Raw genomic sequence first — 21,286 nt, forward strand, 5'->3', positions numbered from 1 at the left:
GAAAATTTTTTCACTATCTATTTAATTTGTAATTTGATAATGCAGACAGAAAAAGAAATAAAATTTTCTTATTTTATTTAAAAACAATGAGAAGATTATAAATTAACGAGTATATAAAGACTGTGTTTGGTAAAAATTTTCTTTGATAAAAAGTCGACTCTTGAGTTCTTTTTTTTTTTAATTGTAATATTAATGAGAAGAGTGATGTGTAATTTTCCAAATTTACTGTTAATAATTCCATTGCTGAGCTCATTAGTTTTGAGCGAAAAATTATCTTTACAAAATGTACCTAAAGACATCACAGTATTTTTGAAAAACGAACGAATTTTTGATCAGTATATGAATTGCATTTTTGAACGCGGTCCTTGTACACGAGAAGGTCACCGACTTCGAGGTAAATAATACAATTTTTTTTTTTCGCATGTATAATTTTTGATAATATTTGTATATTAATATTTTAGAAATACTACCGGATTTTTTTGAAACAAAATGTTCAGACTGCAGTGAACGCGAGCAAGAATTGGCTAATCAAGCATTGACGTACATCAGAGACAATAAACCAGATGTTTGGAACAAATTAATGGACAAATATAATCCGCCAAAACGACCACGGTCATTTTTTCAAGCATTATTTGGATTTTAATAACGAACTTGTCAAAATTTTAAAAATGCGGACTATGAAATGAGAGCGAAATCGGGGAACTTTATAAAAATTTAAAGTTACTTTTAATTGGTCGGTTTGTTAGAAGAAGATGCCACCTACCGGCCAAAAAGAAGATCTAGATTTTTCAAATAAATTTTATTATCAATTAAAAACTGTTTTGAAAATCATGCATTAATAGTTAATACGAAAAATTGTTAACTTTTTATTTTATTAATAATATATATATTTATATATATAACAGAACAGTTTACAAACTTATGGACTAGGCTTGAGCATCAATCAGAACTGGATCATGTTAGGTTATAAAATTCAAATTTTACCACTAATTTTTCGAGTATTTTTTAATTGCCATGGCAACGAGAGCATTGTATTTGTCCAGCTCATGTGTAGTGTACCAATCTGTTATTTTATCGAAACTAGCCAACTGTTTTTTGGTGCATCTTCGACAGTTCGTCACAATTGCTTCGGGAAAGTGATCTGTGAAAACGCATATATTAATTTAATATTTACTAATTAATTAACAACTTTTTTTTTATGAATGTGCACTAGTTGTATCGTTAATTATCTCACTAATTTGAACCATCAAAAGTAAATTTTTGAGCGAAAGTTGAATTGACGCTTCGCGTTTCAAGTGTCCAAAAAAATTGTGGCGGCTATTTTTAAAAAAATGTAATTTCGTACACGAATTTAAGTTTATATATTCAAAATTACTCTGTTTGATACTTTGGTGTATAAATAATTATGCAAAATATTTAAAAAATTTTATTCATTAAATTGTAAAAAAATTTTTTTGACGTTTAATTTTTTTTTCCAATATTTTAATTTATAAAAAATTGTTCTTATGTTTCAAAATTTGAATTAACAAAAGTTGACTGCTGCGCAGTATTAAGTCAGCGCGTAATAAAAATATTAATTAATTAATTCTTTTTGAATTAGCCGACGCTTCGCGCTCAGAATGTGTCAATTTAAAAAAATTTTTTAAGTACACAGTAATTAAAGTTTAAATATAAATATTAATTTTGAAATAATCTTCTAAATAAATTGTATAATTTATTAAGTAACAACAGTAATAAAAAATTTTTTTAATTACCTCGGAAAAATTTAGCGTCTGCTGTTATACAAGGCCCAGTTCCCGCGAAACATTTGTAATAAGATTCCCGCTGTCTCGCGTTGTTCAAAATTCCGTCCACATCAATGTAATCATATTTGTCTGAGTAAAGTTTTTCTTGGGCAAATCCAATGCCAGCGCACATAAGAACAAGGATAAATATTTTCAAGTCCATGTTTAATTTAAGTATTATAATTAATATAAAACACTGAAGTACACTTAAGTACAACAAAAGATCTGATACGAATGTGACAGGAAACAAGATTTCGGGAGGTATTTATACCGTTCTCGTTACGTTCTTTCTGCCAAGACTTCCACTGACGTCATGAACAACTTCTTCCCAGAGTGTTCTTGATTATATATATATATATATTTTTAGTCGTTAATTTTTTCCAATGTCCTCCGAAGGACGACCGAGCGACGTACGATTTGGTAGTTTATAAAATAACCATTTACTCTCACTTACGGGTTACTTGAGCGTTAAAAAAATTTTTAGTAGTGATTGTAAAATATCGAGTTTTACACTAATCGGTAAAAATTTTTTACCGTAATAATTATTCATACTTCGCAAATTATGGAAGACGCAAAAATAAGTTAAGACGCAAAAAATATCGACTTGTAACATCAACAAATGAAATCATTTCTTACATATGAATTAAAAAATTCGAGTTTTTAGTTTAGCTGGGAGACCTTGATCGTCTTAAACTTTTTGAAACTTGGAAAAAATAACCCTGACATTATAAATATTGGTTATTATTAATTATCAATTTTTTATACATTTACTGACGGGTAATTTATTTAATGGAAAATTTAGAAATTCTTGCAACAAAAAAAATAAATTGATAGCCTTGTTACCTTGACTTTTTTATTACAAGTTCCTCTACCAATCACGCGTATTAAGATTTTTATTTTACGTTTTGTCCGAATAGCTTACGAGACTTGTTGCCTTATCTTTGAGAGTCGAAGGATAACCGGATGGGTTGAATGCTTTCGTTATAGTTCTTTTATATACTAATTTTATTTCATTTTATTACTTTTTTTTATCGAATTTATTAAGAGAAAAAAAAAACACTTTATTATATATTTTATTGAGTTAATGTTCTAAAATTAAATTCGCGGTCCGCCGTTAAATAATCATGACTTTTTTTTTTAGGAAGATTTATTGATACCATTGTGACAAAATCAATATACAGAAAATTTAAAATTATTATTGTTATTAGTAACTAATTGGTGATTGATTAATTTGCTTTAATCATTTCCTGCTATCGTCGATGTTTCGGGCTTTGGCTTCTTGTACCATTTTGTCAACAAACAAATTCCAGTTGTCGGGCTCGTGGGCGGTGTACCAGACGGCGATTTTGTCAAATGCTCCTTTCTGCCATTCGGTGCATTTTCTGCAATTTGTTGCTATCGCTTCGGGAAAATTACCTGGTAATTTTTATCAAAAATGAGTTGATAATAATAGTTTATGTTATATTCTTTTATATTTCTAAGAGAAAAGTTTACAGAAAAAAATAATTTTTTGGCGCGAGAAATTTTTTTTATTATGAATTGAAAAGAAAACTTTTAAGACGAGAAAAAATTTCTTGCACCAAGAAATATATTTTTTGTCTAAAAAAAAAAAATGAAAATTTTTGAATTTTAGTTTTAGAAAAATTTGAGTGGCCTTTCTTACCCCATTTAATATTTTTATTTATTTTATGATTTTAATAAAAAATTTTTTTTTAAAAACTGGCGGGATTTTCAAAACTTTGAAAAATTTGAAATGTTTAGAGTTTTGATCTTTTTGAGATAAAATTTAAATTTCAAATAAAAATTCTTTTTTAATTACGTAAAAAAGTTTAAAAGTAAATTGTATTGTTAGCAATTAGAAAAATAAAAAAATAAAAAATTTGAATTTCCAAAAATTTGAATATTTATCTCAAATAAATAAACTGAAATAAAGAAAGCAATTATTTGCAATTGAATTAAAAATAAAATTTTACTTTTCCAATAAGTAGCGTCTTCTCCACATGGTCCTTTATCCATAAAACAATTAAAATAAGTCTCTCTTACTTCGGTATTAGCCAGCGCTTCATCAACATTCAAATTATCATATTTATCTGAATAAAGTTCTTCACAACTGGCTGCTGAAAAAATAATCGCAATCACCAAAAATCCCAAATACTTCATCTCTAATTGAAAATTTTCTCTTAGGTTTCAAAAATTACTGATGGCTAAGGAAAAACTAACAGAAGATTTTTTCAGGCGGACTATTTATAAGGACTCAACAAAGGTGTCCTTGATTACACGGATGTCAATTTTTTTTTAAATTATGTAGTTAAAGTAAATATAAATGTTGGTTTATGGTACAAAATAAGCGACTGACGTCAAATCCAGGTGAAACATAATTACATGTAATAAAAAATGTGTCAGTCATGACAATAAGACAATATTTGTTTATTGGTTTTCCATTTTCTTGAGAAACAGCTAAATTATCTGTTATCTGGTAGTTAATGGTATGAGTCATGAGTATGATTTAACTCTGATAGTTAATTTAATAACTGAGGTATTAAATAACATACTGTGATAAGTAAACAAATTTATAAAATAGTTATGTACTTACATATTTTTTTTTCATCTTTGTTGCATTTTCTTCACAGTCATTTATGCAAAATTTCGAGCACATTTTTTTTAATTGAATTTTTAATTTCGTATTGTTGGTATAGTTTTCAAAAATTTTTATATAAAGAACTGATTTTGACTGATTGGAACTAAAAAAATTTTTGGAAAAATTTTTCGGTTACTGTGTTTTGAAATTGGGCAGCCGAGGGGTGTAAGGGAATATAATGCTAAAAATTCCTGTACCCCCACTTTGCAAGAGTGTGAGTGTGGGGAATATCTTCTATAGAAATATGTCAATGGACTTATAACGCGATTCGGTCGTAGTTCAATTTTTTACGCGGTTTCAAAAAAATGCTACGATTCATATTTATTTGAAAAAAAAAAAAAAAAAAAAAAAAAAAAACAAAAAAAAAAAAAATAATTTTACGCCACTAGTAAATAGAACCTGTTCTGCATACAATTTTATTCAAATTTCAAAAATTTTTTTTTCATACAGCAAAAACCACAAAAGTTAAACTTGTTATCTACAAAATTCAGATCAAAATTTTTACCAAAAGAAAACTTTTCCATTTCGAAAACTAGAAAAAATAATCGGACATTCAAATTAATATCCAATTTTTTTTTTCGAACTACAGTAAAATTTTCACACAATTTTTTTTCACTGTATCGATAATTCAAATTAATTAAAAATTTCTCTATTAATTTTATTCTCTTGTAATAAAAATGAGGAATAAAATAATTTTGAATTTGAATTAAAGTTACAAGGGATGATATCGATAAGATATTACTTTGAGTGTAAGCCGAGTAGCTTTGAAAATTGCACATAAATGGTAATTAATATGTATAGACTATCTACTACATTTAATATCTCTCTATAAACTTCATGCGCAATTACATATAATATGATTCTGAAGATAAGGGGGTAAATTTAACAGTAGCACTAAATATTATAAAATATCGATCGATATAATAATATAATGTTATCTATCTACGGTAATTTTCCAGTGAATCCAAATTGCCAGTTATCATAAAACAGACGTAAATTCGCAGCTCGTAATAACTAGTTCCGGTTTGGGCTTAAACTGATAGTTAAGGGAGTGGAATTAAATCATTTATTGAAAATTATATATCATCGCGTGTTTATTATTTATGTCAGAATAACAGCCGTGTAAATAAGATATTGTTGTTGGGGGTTTCTCGGAGTCATGAAGAGCAACTTCATTACTTCGATGGCGACTTGTGTAAAATGAAGTCACGCTCTTCAGCTTATTTGCTGTTCATTATTTTTTTGACTTTATCACTTTCGGCGATTGAAGGATATGACGTACTTGCTAAATTTACTGGTGATTATTTCAACAAATTTTACGTTAGTCAGATTGTGGTTTTTGGGTGTTGGGAAAATCATAGTAAGTATTTTTTATTTTTGATAAATTAATAATTTTTTTATGTAACCGCGCAAAAGAAAATTGATAAGTTAATTGGGATTTATTAATTTTTATTTTTTTTCAGTCAGTGTAAAATTTAGTAAATCAATAATGACGAACACGCATAATAAATTGACGTATGTTAATATAAATGATGATTTGAATTTGAACAAATTGTTGAAAGTTGACTATTGGAGTCTGGGAATTGTTTTGGATTTAGATTGTCAACGGAGTCATATTATATTTAATCAGGTATTAGATTGTGATTTATGATAATAATTATGAATTTTATTTGTTAATGGAAAATTTAAAATGAGCTTTTATGAATTTTTGAATTTTTTTCGTCGTGAAAAATTTAAACTGCGACAAATTCAAATTATGAATAAATTTTTTGTTGAAATTGATACATGAATATATATATACATATTTATGTATGAGTATTGAGTTCTTTAATGAAAAAAAAATTCGAAAATATTCAAATTTTTGTCTTGCGCTGGGACTCGAATGCTAGACCTTTCACTTGCGTCTAAAACCCAACGCTTTAACCGAAACGGCAACGGCGGGCTTTTTTTTTTTTAAATTGAAATAAAAAATTAATGTATAGTTTTTTTATTTTTTTTATTTTACTTTTTGAGTGAGACATCACTACATTTTTCAAAATTTAGTGTACTATGAAATATTTTCAAGTAAGAATTGAAAAAATTATCTTTCAAACTTTCAGAATATTTAAAAAATTTATCTCTGTCAAAGTACTAAATATTTTTTAAAAATTAAAGTTTTCAGAGCAAAATTTACGTCACAATGAATCTTACTTTTGGTTAATGCCAACGACTAAAGAAAAAATACCAGATTATTTTCACAAACTTCCACTGAATATCGCTAACGAAATGACTTTGGCTGTTCGCAAAAATAATGATTTACATAACAGCGGTAATGACACTAATAAAAATATAAGTTACACACTCTACGACGTTTACAACCCCAGTTACCGTCACGGCGGTAAGCTCAATGTCACTTACATGGGAAACTGGAGTCTAAACGATCGTGATGAAGGTAAAAGTTATTTCAATTCAAATTAACGATATTTAAATTAATAATTAATAATCAAATTCAAATTTTATCAACATGATAAAAATTTTTTTCGTTCTCTCGAGAACTTTTCAAAATTTCATCCATCTGAGCTGTGAAAACTATTTTCAAAATAGCTATATATTTCTTCATGTTAGTATGCCTACAAAAAATAATCATTTGAAAAATTTTTTAAAAATATTAATTAAAAAAAAAATAAAAAATATCTTACGCAATATATGATGAGGCTTTTTTGACAGCTTCTGACTGACGTCGTGAGCATCGATGACAATCTTCTCCAAAAATCTCGGCGATGATTTCTGCATAAAATATTAAATAACTCGTGTAAAAAAAAATTCATTACAAAAATTTTCATGACAGTAATCCAAAATTGTCAATTCAAATAATTTTTTATTAGAAAATTTTTTTAAAAAACCCCCAAGAAAAGCCCACACTAGTTGAAAATTTTTCACACTTCTGATTATTTAAAAGTTTCAAAAATGTTTAACTCAAAGTTCGAAATTGAGACAATTTTGCAAGTTCACTGTCAGCAACGTTTTTGGAACGAATTTTTTGTACCCGGAAAGTTCTCTATTTTAGAAAATTTTCAAATTGTCAAGTAATACTTACGTTTAAGAACTTTGCCCTCGTCTGTGCAAGAACCTTCGCCTACCAAACACGAATAATGACGAACCAAACATTGTTCGTCTTCTAGTAATAACGTTACGTCAACAATACCCTGATAAAGTTCATCGTAATAATTAGCTCTTTTTATATATATCGCTTCAGGATCATATTTATCGGTTATATTTTCGTAACCCCCTGGATAATTAGTTCTTAAATAAAAATAAAAATGAAAATTTTAAATTTTTCAAAAATTATTATTCTTTAAAAAATTAAAATTTTAAAATTCTTACTTAATAAAATCTATCGAAGTTTCTACTAATTTTTTTAAACTAGGTCGGCATTTGCCGCATTTAGTTGCAACTATTTCTGGAAAACATCCTAGAAAAAAATAAAAATTTATTAATTACACAGAAAAAACCGATTTCTTGTGCCAAAATTTTTTTTTTCTGTTTAAAAATATTTATTTAAATAAAAATTATAAGCTTACTTTTGAATGCAGCCAATTCAGATGTACACTTATTTTCATTCATAAGACATTTGTAAAAAAATTTAAAATATCTTTGACTCTTTAAAATGTCCCGGTAGTCAAGGAATTCGCCGGAAAATACTGGATACGGATTTTCATCTTCAACTTTTTCAGCATCAGTATTAATTATCACGATACAAATTACCAAAAGTAAATAAAAATATGACATTTTGTCTTCAACTGCTGACTAAAGAAATTTTTTTCATATTTATATCACCCGTTCTGATACCGGCGCATATAAAATTTCTATTAATACGTTTTTAATTTCGATTTACTTACAAAGTGTTTTAAAAAGAATAAAACACAGCAGCATATTGTTAGAAAATATATCAATTAAATAATTTATTTTTTTTTTTTATGATGAATAAAGGAAATAGTTATTGGTCAGGTTGTCGCAATAAATTAATTAAAAATAAATTTAATTATTTAGGTACTTTAACAATTTCCTTGACGCAGTACAAGTACAAAAGACGTGGAAATCTTTATGGTCTTGTTTTAAATGCGTCGATTGTTGTAAGAATTTATTTAAAATATATATGGGTTTTCCATGTCAAATCGACAAAATTTTATTTCGTTTCCTTTTATTGTGAACGAAAAAAAATCAGCATCCGCTCAGGGTTCCTGATCGTAAAAAAAATAATTAACATCAAAATTATTAATTAGATTTATTTTTTTGAGCTCTGAGTATTTTTGAATGCAGGAATTTTTTCGTGCTAGTGTTGATTTGAAACGTAGTAACCCATACATAAATTTATATTTATTACCCATTATCTTAAAAAATAAAATTTAACTACAGATTGACCATCCCCCGGTGCCGGATTACAATACATACATTCACAATCCGATAAATCCTCATTTAGATACAATGCATCGATACAATTACGCCCTGACACTTCAATTACGTGATTATTACAATTTTACGTTAGTATTCAATTATTAAAAAAATTTAATTTAGATATGATATTGAGTGATAATTAATTGGCACTAGAATGAATTTGAAAAGAGGAACGACTTGGGGTTATTTGATAAACGGAACATTTAATGGAATAATTGGAGACATGATGAAAGGGCTCGTAGACTTTGGAGCGACTCCATTTCAGTACAAACCCGAAAGACTTGATGCCGTTGAATATACGGTTCAGGCCTGGATGGCGAGACCCTGTTTCATATTCAGGCATCCTACGACCAATGAGCTGAGCAACCCGTTTTTGAAACCCTTTGAGATGAAAGTTTGGTATGTAATTGGCATCTTTGCTGCTGTCAATTGGATATTTTTGTACACGTCTGTCAAACTCGAACACAAGCTGGTTATGAAGCAGCCTGCTTGTACTTTGGATACTTATCCTGCGTCAGAGATTATTATGATCACTACTTCTGCCATTTGTCAGCAAGGTAGGGTGCAAGATTCGAGAAATTTGGGCCAGCTAAAGATTTTACGTATCATTATTATTTTTATTGTCATTCTTTTTTTAGTATTTCCGGCAGGAGCCAAATTTTTTATTATTTTTGTGGGTCATTTCCCCTCAAACTTTAGATTATTTTTTAATGACTGATCAAAAAGTGGAAATATAAAAAATATCGTGCTATAAATTTATTTTTAGGTGGTCCATTTTTCCCTTCTTACTACATTTGATACTTTAACGACAGCTAAAAATTTAAAAATAATTTTTTAGGACTGAGTGACGGGCCACGATTTTACGCAGGACGTATTGTCTTTATATTTCTCTTTATATGGGGATTTTTACTTTATCAATTTTACTCAGCTAGTATCGTAGGTTCTTTGCTGGCCGGAAAACCTAAATGGATAAATACCTTGCAAGATCTTGCTGACAGTAACCTAGAAGTTGGTATCGAAGATATTGCATACAATTATGATTTTTTTGCAGTAAGTTTTCTTTTAAATCATTAACAGAGAATTCGGCTGCCCAATTTCAAAACAGAGTAATTGTCCCTTACTGTGTTTTGAAATTGGGCTGCCGAATTATTGACAAGGGTTTTTTCCAGACGACAACGGACCCTGTAGCTCAGCAGCTGTATCGCGAAAAAGTAGCCGTCAATAAAAAGCGTAAACGAGAGCCTTATTATACAATTGAAGAAGGTCTTCAAAGGATGCAAAAAGGCGGGTTTGCTTTTCATGTTGACGTCGCGACGGCTTATAAAATAATTGAAGTAATTCAAGATTTATTTTATTATTTTACTTAATGGAAAATTTGAATTAAAGCTCGGCTTGAAAACTCTAAAAATTATGACGTCAATTGTTACGTCAAATTTTATCATCTTCATAAAATAATTAACAAAAATAAAAAAACTTTTATTGTATTAAACTATCTGTAATCTCTTCCTAATACTTAATTTTTGTCGTAATCGTAATGTAATATTGAAGGTAATTAAGGAAAGAAAGCTCGTTATACGTTCATTAAAAATTACTGGTTAAGTTCAGTTAGAGTTAGTTTTTGTAAATGATTTAACAATTAGTCAAAATTTTTTTTATTACTCTACAATTATATTTCTCTGAACGAAAAATAAAATATTGTTATATTTATTTTTCATATAGGAAACATTTGACGTTAATGAAATATGTGATTTAGTTGAAATTCAATTATTCCCGCCAAAACATACGGCAACAGCAACGGCGAGGTTTTCGCCTTTCAAAAAAATGGTCACTTATGGGTAAAAAAAAAATATATATTAATGGAAAATTTTGTCGCTTAAATGATACTGATGATGGTTTTTCAGATTGAGACAGGTAGTGGAGCACGGAATGGCCCGTAGATTGAGAAATGTATGGATGCATCGAAAACCAGAGTGTCCGGAAAGTCACAAAGACGATCCAGTCCCTATAATGATCACCGAATTCAGTCCCGCGTTATTTCTTATGTCATGTGGGTGGTTTGTGTCGGTATGCATTGTAATAGGGGAAAAATTGGCGATGAAAAAACAAGAAATTGGAGAAATGAGTGATGGCGATGCTGATGCTAATGCTTACGAAAATCCAGAAAATTTTGATCGAGAAACGGCATCGACTAATTCACAGACTAGTAGAAAGTCTGGATAGTTTTTATTTTGATAAATGATTAATTTATGGAATTTTATATTTTATAGATAAATATATTTTTAGCTATGCATTAATGATTCATTTATTGTACAGAAAAGCGAGGTGAGATGATGAATACTAGAATTTTAAATATTTTTTATTTTTTGGTTAAGAGTCGGGTATAAACATGAGATTAAATTTTAAAATTCAACGGTTACTTGATAAGATTTTTTTTTTTTAAGTTTATTGTTCAGTTATCAGAAATTTCTATAATTATCAACTTTGATAAAAAAACACACCGCCTGATCGCTTTTAATAATTACTTTTTTAAAGCTGAGTGTGAATTGTTTTTCAAAAATTAATTTCTTCTGCCAACGTACCCATATACTAAATTTAATTTTAATTACTCTCATTGAGCCTTTTATTTCGATCTATTTTTTCTTTAGAAAGAAGAGAGAAAGTCTAAATTTATATTTTTCATTCATATTTAAAAAAAATATATAAATTTTTTGTTGGTCTACTGCCGAAATCGGAGAGAAAATTGGCAAAAAAAAATTGCTAACATTGACCAACAAAATTCGAGTCAAATTAACTCTATGCTCGATTATTTAAATAATTTGACGTCAAGTAGCAGTACTAGATCGATGCCAACTTACTGTCAACTTGCTTACCAGGATCATTGATAAAAAAAAAATTTCAATTTTACCCCAATAGCCAAGTTAACAGCAACCTACTGCAGCAAAAGTTGGCTTCCTTTAGTTGTCTTCCTAATGGAAAGTTGTCTTCAATTTTCTCAGAAAGTTGACGACAGATTGTTGCCAATTTTATGGAAAAGTTGACAACAATTTGCAGTCAAAGTTACAAAGGCTGAAGTTGTCATCAACTTGATCGCAACTAATTGACGTTTATTTTCTTACCAGGAAGCTTGCAATCAGGGGTTTTAAATAATAAAATTAATTTATATCGATTGTTGCGATCAAAAAATCCTTCTTTGATGATTGCCGTCAACTTATCACTTATCATCAGCAGATAAATTATCGCGTTTCAAATTCCATCCCAATTCCAATTCTTAGTTTAATGTTTCAATTTTTACTTATTATTCTCATCAAACAAAATTCAACTCTAAAAAAAAAAATGAAATATTTATATCGACAATAATAAAAAAAAAAAAGTAGGAATTATAGAATCGATTGTTGCGTACAAGAAAAAATAAATAAGGCCACAGGAAGAAAGTAGGTCGGAAATGATAGCGAGATAGCATTAAACGCTGAATACTTTTCCAAGTTTTTTTTTTTATTATTTTCTAACGGTACCGAACATGCATTTGCCATCACTACCTCGTGTTGAACATTTAAATTACTGCGATAGGTCATGAATTTTCCACAGTTATATACAATTTCAACAATTAACTTTGAACTTACGAGTTTTGAAATAAAAACAAAAGTCAAAAGTTATATTTAAAGTTGTAATGTTTTGAAATATATATATTTTATAAGAAAAAACATCTTAAAAAATGTAAGCTGCTGAAAACAATTAAAATATAATTTCCTAGGCGAGGTCGCGTCAATGATAATTACGTTTATTGTCAGGAAAGTTACTATCAGCAGACAGGATCTCACTTGACGCCTACAAAATTATTACATCTCGTTACTTATTACTCATTACTGATGTTTGTTGTCTATTGCATAACATTAAGATCATGTTAATACACCAGATTTATTATTCACAAATATAATTATAATTATAACGAGAAAATTACGTTTGTTTGTCGATAAAAAAAAATTTCCATTGGAAAAAAAAATTCAAATGATTATAAAATAAAAAATCGCGCTGTCGGGTAAAGATGAAGATAAAGAATCATAATTAGTAGGGTATTAAAATGATTAAGTAGACTGTGAATCGATAGAATAAAACAAAAGTGATGGGATAGGATGGTGTGGGATGTAATTAGCCGGTTGGTATAAATGCGGTTGTGAAGCTCGGGATCGGTTTACTTGGTTGCGAAATGCACGACAAGTTGTTTAGTTGTTGTCGTGCGCTGATGCACATCTCGGTTGTACTACTGTTAGTTATTCTCAGTGCATCGCAATGTTATCAGCGGCCCGTGTCAAACGGTTATATGACGCGTTGGGACAAAATTAATCTCGACGAAATTTTTGAAAATAAAAAATTGCTGCACCATTACTTCAACTGTCTTATGAACAAGGGACCCTGTCCACCTGATGGTCGCGAGTTAAAACGTAAGTTGTTTTTTTTTTGTATTTTTGTTTTATTTACTTACTGAGCTACTTATTATTTTAGGAGCATTACCGGAAGCGCTAGAGACCGAGTGCTCGAAGTGTTCAAATAGCCAGAGAGACGGTGCGATTAAAATAATTAAATACTTGAGGTAATTATCAATTTTTGGGTTTACTTAAATGAATGTAAAGAAAAATTGAACTAATTTTTGAAGACACTGACGTGGACAGGAACCACCGAAATTCTAGAATTGTAAAATGAAATTAATTTATACTGTAAAAAATTATGATCCTGGTTGAAAGACAATTAACAATTTTTGGATTTTTTTTTTTTTCAAGAAATCGATTACAAAAAAAAAAAAAAAAAAAAAAAAAAAAAAAAAAAATATGCACATGTAGAAAATTTAAAAAACTACAGGTGCAATTTTTTAAAATATTTTTTTTTTTTTTATAATTTATCGTTTTAGAAAAAATCCAAAAATTATTAGTCGGCTCACTTCAGTATTATAAAAAAATCGGAGTTAATTCAATTCAAATTCACTCTCTCACTCGGAGTTTCGGAGTTTAAAAAAAAATCGCTCTGAATACGGAGTAAATTCGGAATTTTTTTTTAGCCAAGTGATTTAGGAGTAATCTGGATTTTATTTTAGTCCGCATTCACTTGATTCCGAGTTTTCATATTAAATTAAACTCCCTTTGGAGTAAATTTCACTCCGAGAAGATTAAGCTCCGTATTAACTCCATATTTACTCCGGTAATTTCTTACAGTGTATGAAAATTGAAAGTTCGGATAAAATTCGGAGTAAATGCGGAGCGGATGACTGTTTAATTCAATATTTTGTTGAATATATTGAACTCCAAATCAGAGTAAATGCATTGAAATAAAATCTAAATCACTGTAAAATCACTCAGCTGAAAAACAAGGTCCTTATTTACTCCATATACAGAGTAGTTTTTTTTAAAACTCTAAAGCTCCAAGTGACGAAGTGAATTTGAATTTAAATAAAATCCGAATTGACTCGTAATTTTTTACACATTGTACAGTGCACATTGTATTTATTTGTTTTCATTGTTTATATTATTTACAGAAAATATAAAACAAAGGAATTTGAAATACTTGCCAAGAAGTATGACCCTGATGGAATATATCGCCGTAAATATTTTAATTCAGATGAAAATTTGACGTAATTTTATTTTCAAAATATTAAATTATTTATAACCGTTTATTTATTTTGTTAAAAAAATCTAAATATATGAAAATATATTTTGTTTTATATTGTTAACTGACTTTGATATTTATTAACTGTCAGATTGATTGTAACTCGAAAATGTCGAGTGCAGTCATCGAACTTTCAACTGTTTGGATTTCAGCCAAAGTAAATATACGAATTCAAAGGTACAGCTCACGATATGTATAATATATAATATATATAAAGATAGCATATTATCTTAAATGACAGCCTTACTGATTGCACCCTTCAGCGTATGATTTTACAAGTCGAGTTTACAGTAATCGATTAATTTAATAGCACGTATAAAGAGCTAATAATTTCCTCCTACAATAATTTGCATACAATATTACCAAAGTTTAAATTAACATGCGAAATTTATCTTACGTGGTTCTACTTCTACTTCGTCAATGCTCCAATAAGCTCATATTTACTATACTTACTACTTATCGCGTATTGAATTTCATTTTAATACGAAAATATATATTTCAAAAATGGATTTCAAAAAGTATATACTACTTTTGTCTTTGCTCATACGATTGATAAAATGCGATCGTTTTTTTGAAAAATTTATCCGCGACTACTTTGACAGCATTTACATCTACCAGCTGGTTTTCTTCGGCTGCTGGCCTGACCAAGGTAATTTCTAACATTTTTTCGGTAAAATTTTTTCAATGCAGAATACGACGTTTTTATAAAATATATGTTAACTAAAGTAAATGTGTACATGGATGTAAGTATACTTTTGAAAAAAAAATGAATGAGTTTGTAAAATATTTTTTGACTTTGGAATAATATAACGAATTTTAAGAAATGATGATGAAAATTTTTGATACAGTCGACTACCCGTTATAAGCCTCATTTATTTTATGTGATTTTGAACGTCGTATTTACGTTTTGCTACATGTTATCCCGATTTTTCTGATGCTGATTGTGCTGAAATCCCGAAATATATAATAAATTGTCATCATTTACTTGTTTACTGTTTTCTACACTCAATGTATGATTTTGATAATTGGACGGAGAATTATTGGGGGCAGGCTTATGACGAGTAGTCGGGTTTCAGACTACAATTCACATGAATGAATTTATAAATGCGTGAAAAATATATATCGTGAATTGATTCAATGTTTAATTATTTTTTTCTACGCGTCTATGTTCCAAAATTACGATTTCAACTTGATTATATTTTTTCAATCAAAATTTTCAACGACCGCCTACTGTCTTATTCCGTATTTTATAATAGTAATTTTAAATAATTTATAGAAGTTCATAATTTAACGAAAAATTTAATGCAACTTGATACTAAAATTTCGTACAATGAAATAAGCGATGATTTGAATTTGAAAACAATACTGCGTCTGAATTTTCAAAATCTTGGAGTCATACTGGATTACGACTGTCCAAATAGCGATGTTATACTAGATCAGGTACATTTACTTTTATTATTAATTTATGAATGATAATTAATCAAGAGATTAAGTGATTAAGCAGTTGATGAATTGATAACCTAAGATAAATTAGATTTAAGATGACGAACTAATAGACCTTTTAAATAGTTTTCCAGTCAACTGGTGTTCAATGAATCTTATTACTGGGTCTTGCTATCAAAGTCATTAGCATTACCGAGGATGTCGCTACGTGATCTTCCACTTTCCGTGGCGAGCGAGATGACCCTAGCGATTCGAGAATATGACACTTATAAACTTTACGACGTTTATAATCCGAGTTATCGTCACGGAGGTCTTATCAATATTACGTACATGGGTAATTGGACGCTCGATAATAAATTGATAAACAATTTCGCCCATCAATATAAATACAACAGGCGGCAGAATTTTAATTTGTTGCCGCTAAATTTTTCGGTTGTGGTGAGATTACTTAATGAAAAATAAATTCTGTTAGTAGTCAAAAATAAAGAAAAAAATAAATATTATTAATTGATATAGGTATTGGCTAAGCCGTTTCCGGATTTGGAAACCTACCTAACGACACCCATAAATCGTCATGTCGATACGATGTCTCGCTACAATTATCAACTAATATTACAATTGAAGGATTTTTATAATTTTACGTGAGTCAAATTAATTTAGTAAATTATTTAGTAATTCCCTTCATGAATCAAAGTGTGAAAATGTCTTTAAATTACGTATTATTTATGAATGACAAATTATACCATTCAAAATTATTAAACAAAAAAAAACATCTTAAATTTGGTTCGATCTGCCCAAAACTTTCGGTCGTTTTCGAACTCTTTGAACTCGAAAATTCCTTAGCTTCCCATATTTTTATGAGCGATTTTTAAATATTTATTTACAATCATGCTCAATGGAATAAATGTATTGAGGATGAAAGCAATGTTCGTGATCAAAATACAGATTTAAATGAGTTTTGACTCTGATCAAAGCGATAATATAGCGACTGATCGATTTCAAAATCGATTAATTCGTTCCAAAAGTATCGTACGACAAAAATTAATTTACGGACAGACGGACAGAAATAGTCAAAATAGCTTCCTAGGATCTCAAAACGTCGAGATTTGCTGAAAAATTGATTCTAGAAAATCTTGCAAAATCGCGGAAAGTGAAAAAATGAGATTAAATAAATTTTTTTCTAGACTTAAGTGACAGAAACTCGATTTTCTAAAAGTAACTAAACCAATTATTGTTTCACACAGAATAAATTTGAAACGTGATGTAAGTTGGGGATACAAGATAAACGGATCATTCGACGGCATTATTGGCGACATGGTAAAGGGTATTGTTGATATAAGTGCTACGCCATTTCAAGTCAAATCCGAACGTTTTGAGGTGTGTGAGTACACAGTAAACGTACTGGATATTAGGTAAATATATGAATTAATCAGTAATTTCGAATTTAATTTATAAATTATTAAATTTGAAATTTTTTAGATCAGCGTTCATTTTTCGGCATCCACCGAAAAATGATCTGCAGAATGGATTTTTGAAACCGTTCGACAAAAGTTTGTGGTTCATAGTACTCGGTGTCGCAGGTGTTTATTGGTTTGTTCTTTTCTTGACAACCAAAGCTGAATTGTACGTAAAGGGCTCGAAAATTCCTGACAATTCTTTGATGTCATTACCAGCGACTGAGACCAGTCTCATTACCATGGCTGCACTTTTTCAACAAGGTAATTTTTTTAGCCGCAGATTTCTTATGTATTTATGTACTCAATTAACGCGGGATTTCCCATTTACACTTTTAAATATTTGATACTTCTAACAACAATTAGAACATATAATACTCAAGTGTGTTGGCACCACTCGCCTAAGGTTCGTGTCCCCAATCCGAACTCACAGCGGAATACTCATTTCCGTAATATGTATATATATATATAGAAATACTATTTAAATATCAAAGCGATTATTAGAGAAATCGTCATAGAAATAAATAAATTTTTTTCGAATTTGAAAATCGGAATTTTTATGAAAAATTCCTGCAGTAATTTTTCTAGACGAGAGTAAATTGTAAATATTTTTCGACTATCGATCATTTGAATGTCTAGTCAACTTTTTAATGAAATTCAAACCCCATCTTCTAGAATTTTTAACCAACGACTCAAAAATTTGGGATTGAAATTGAATTCTTGATAAATTTTTATAAACTTTTTTTTTTTAAATAAAAATACGCATCGTTTAAAAAAAATGAGAAAAGAATAGTGATTGTATGAGCAACAATCGATACTACCAACGTTGGCAATTAAGTTTTGTTAATGATAAAAAAAAATAAAATGAAAAATAATTCAATTTTGTTTTGTTTACGATAAAAAAAAGGAGCAAGTGATGGTCCGCGCATTATTTCTGGGCGCATTGCTTTTTTATCTTTGTTCTTGTGGACCCTTCTTCTCTACCAATTCTACTCTGCCACAATTGTTGGGTTTCTGTTGGCACCTCCAGCCCGCTGGATCACTACTTTAAAAAATCTAACAGACAGTAGTCTAAGCTGCGCTATGGAAGACATGCCGTACCACAAAGACTTTTTTGCCGTGAGTATGAAAATAAATAATTGTTATAATACTTGTAGATCGCTGTATTGATAAAATTATCTGTTTTCTTAAAGTAAATATTCAATTTCAGACAACGGACATGCCTCTAGCTCTCGAGTTGTATGAGAAAAAAATAAAGCCCACAAAAAAGTTACCCCAGGGATCGTACTATTCGGATCGCGAAGGAATGCGCAAAGTCAGGGATGAAGGAATAGCTTTTAGCATTGATACTGGTAGAGCCTATAAAATAATCCAAGTATGAAGATCACATATATATAAATTAATGATACTATTATCGTCACTTGTTTCGGATTGATTTTAAGAATGACTACATTATCGCAGGATACATTTACAGAAGATCAAATCTGTGAGCTTCAAGAAATACCAATACGGAAACCGCGAAAAACATTCGTTGGAACTGCAAAACATTCACCATTTAAAAAAATGACAACATATGGGTAACTCCATACTTATTTTTAAATTTCGCTCTTATAAAAAAGAAAAAAATCAAATACTATTATTAATCTAGGATAAGAAAAATTCTAGAACATGGACTAGCTCAGCGTCTCAAAAGATTGTGGATCCACAAAAAACCAACCTGTCCCGAGAGCCACAGTTCAAAACCGATGCCTGTTCTCATGAAAGAGTTTTATCCAGCACTGCTGTTTCTCTCAATGGGTTTTGCGCTATCGCTACTTATTTTTTTCATAGAATGCATTTATCACAGTAAATTTGATCAAGAGCCGAACGAAACTGATAACCAATCAATCACCGCAGCAGACGAAACAGAAGAACGAGAAATAAAAAGCGTTGATGATTATGATGAAACATTAGAACATGTTAGCGCTTAAAGTTGCAACAAAAAAAAATAATTGATATCACACACCCGTAGGCAGGAATATTCACCGATCAACGGAACACTTATTGTCGTTATTAAAATTAGTGTCTCTTATTATATAACCATCTAGTATATCATAGAAAAATTTAAACATAACATAGTATATAAACAATAAAAGACTCACGTTTGCTAAACTATTTATAAATTTATCTTATCGTTATTCCTATACATTTTTGGGAAATTTCAAAATTCCATTTTCAAATTAGTGAAAAAAAAAAGAATTAATTGAGCAAAGAATTTGTTAACTATTTTTTTTTTTTAAATAATAAAGTTATTTTATATTGATTGTTGCGAACAAAAAATCCTTCTTTGATGGTTGCCGCCAATTTATCACTTATCGTCAGCAGATAAATTATCGCGTTTCAAATTTCGTCTCAATTACAATTTTTAGTTTAAAGTTTCAATATTTACTTTTTACTCTCATCAAACAAAATTCAGCTCTAAAAAAACAAAATTAACTAATTACACCGACAATAATAAAAAATAAATAAGGCCACAGGACGAAAGTAGGTCGGAAATGATAGCGAGATAGCATTAAACGCTGAATACTTTTCCAAGTTTTTTTTTTTTTATTATTTTCTAACGGTACCGAACATGCATTTGCCATCACTACATCGTGTTGAACATTTAAATTACTGCGATAGGTCATGAATTTTCCACAGTTATATACAATTTCAACAATTAACTTTGAACTTACGAGTTTTGAAATAAAAACAAAAGTCAAAAGTTATATTTAAAGTTGTAATGTTTTGAAATATATATATTTTATAAGAAGATACATCTTAAAAAACGTGAGCTGCTGAAAACAACAAAAATATAATTTCCTAGGCGAGGTCGCGTCAATGATAATTACGTTTATTGTCAGGAAAGTTACTATCAGCAGACAGGATCTCACTTGACGCCTACAAAATTATTACATCTCGTTACTTATTACTCATTACTGATGTTTGTTGTCTATTGCATAACATTAAAATCATATTAATACACTAGATATTATTCACAAATATAATTATAAATATAACGAGAAAATTACGTTTGTTTGTTGATAAAAAAAAATTTCCATTGGAAAAAAAAAATTCAAATGATTATAAAATAAAGAATCGAGTTGTTGGACAAAGGTGAAGATACAGAAATATAAATAGAGTCTTACAACGATTTTTCGGGTAAAAAAGACTGTAAATCGATGAAATAGATGTGACGGTATAAAATCACATGCAATGGGCAAGTTGATATAAATGCAATTGTAGAGCTTCAAGTTTTACTTCAGCTGTGTTATGAATATGGGACTTCGTCCATCTGATGGCCGCGGGTTAAAATCGTAAGTTGATTCTATTTTGAATTTTTATTAATCTACTGAATTATTTGTTTTAAAAAACTGATGTAAACTCGGACCACCAAAATTTATGTATATGAGAATTGAAGTCCGGCAAATTTAATCAATACAGTAAGACACAATATATTTATTATTTTTTTTTTTATCACTTGTATTTTTTACAGAGAATAAGAAATAAAAGAGTTTGAAATACTTGCCAAGAAATTTGATCCTGATAGAATATATCATCGTAAATATTTCAATTCAGATGAAAATTTGATGTAATTTTATTTTTAAAATATTAAATTATTCGTAACTGATTATTTATTTTGTTAAAAAAATCTAAATATATGAAAATATATTTTTTTTTATATTGTTAGCTGACTTTGATATTTATTAACTGTCAGATTGATTGTAACTCGAAAATGTCGAGTGCAGTCATCGAACTTTCAACTGTTTGGATTTCAGCCAAAGTAAATATACGAATTCAAAGGTACAGCTCACGATATGTATAATATATAATATATATAAAGATAGCATATTATATTA

At 29.0% G+C, this 21,286-nt stretch overlaps 5 protein-coding genes across 5 annotated transcripts; 3 read left to right on the forward strand and 2 right to left on the reverse strand.

Moving 5' to 3' along the window:
• The first annotated feature begins 141 nt into the window (after positions 1-141).
• On the forward strand, positions 142-939 carry LOC103569638 (ejaculatory bulb-specific protein 3). Its single transcript, XM_008547017.2, has 2 exons — positions 142-394; positions 462-939. Exons 1-2 carry the CDS (start codon positions 193-195, stop codon positions 641-643), a joined length of 384 nt encoding a protein of 127 aa, XP_008545239.1. The 5' UTR covers positions 142-192; the 3' UTR covers positions 644-939.
• Positions 940-986: 47 nt separating this feature from the next.
• LOC103569631 (putative odorant-binding protein A10) lies at positions 987-2,220 on the reverse strand. The gene is made up of 2 exons (XM_008547005.2): positions 1,755-2,220; positions 987-1,141 (listed from the first exon to the last, which is right to left on the reverse strand). Exons 1-2 carry the CDS (start codon positions 1,945-1,947, stop codon positions 987-989), a joined length of 348 nt encoding a protein of 115 aa, XP_008545227.1. The 5' UTR covers positions 1,948-2,220.
• A 706-nt stretch (positions 2,221-2,926) lies between these two features.
• LOC103569623 (ejaculatory bulb-specific protein 3-like) lies at positions 2,927-4,152 on the reverse strand. The gene is made up of 2 exons (XM_008546992.1): positions 3,758-4,152; positions 2,927-3,200 (listed from the first exon to the last, which is right to left on the reverse strand). Exons 1-2 carry the CDS (start codon positions 3,942-3,944, stop codon positions 3,025-3,027), a joined length of 363 nt encoding a protein of 120 aa, XP_008545214.1. The 5' UTR covers positions 3,945-4,152; the 3' UTR covers positions 2,927-3,024.
• A 2,418-nt stretch (positions 4,153-6,570) lies between these two features.
• LOC103570290 (uncharacterized) lies at positions 6,571-19,378 on the forward strand. Its single transcript, XM_053737842.1, has 17 exons — positions 6,571-6,844; positions 8,452-8,534; positions 8,818-8,942; positions 9,010-9,413; positions 9,695-9,906; positions 10,026-10,190; positions 10,576-10,691; positions 10,758-11,075; positions 15,798-15,951; positions 16,081-16,392; positions 16,471-16,595; positions 17,199-17,366; positions 17,434-17,672; positions 18,316-18,527; positions 18,619-18,783; positions 18,870-18,985; positions 19,057-19,378. The coding sequence occupies exons 1-17, from the start codon at positions 6,622-6,624 to the stop codon at positions 19,376-19,378; spliced, it is 3,459 nt and encodes a 1,152-aa protein (XP_053593817.1). The 5' UTR covers positions 6,571-6,621.
• LOC103569614 (ejaculatory bulb-specific protein 3) lies at positions 13,016-13,471 on the forward strand. Its single transcript, XM_014440824.2, has 2 exons — positions 13,016-13,295; positions 13,357-13,471. Exons 1-2 carry the CDS (start codon positions 13,061-13,063, stop codon positions 13,446-13,448), a joined length of 327 nt encoding a protein of 108 aa, XP_014296310.2. The 5' UTR covers positions 13,016-13,060; the 3' UTR covers positions 13,449-13,471.
• Positions 19,379-21,286: the final 1,908 nt, after the last annotated feature.

The sequence above is a fragment of the Microplitis demolitor genome, chromosome 1, assembly GCF_026212275.2.
Source record: "Microplitis demolitor isolate Queensland-Clemson2020A chromosome 1, iyMicDemo2.1a, whole genome shotgun sequence".
In the NCBI taxonomy this organism is placed as follows: Eukaryota; Metazoa; Arthropoda; class Insecta; order Hymenoptera; family Braconidae; genus Microplitis; species Microplitis demolitor.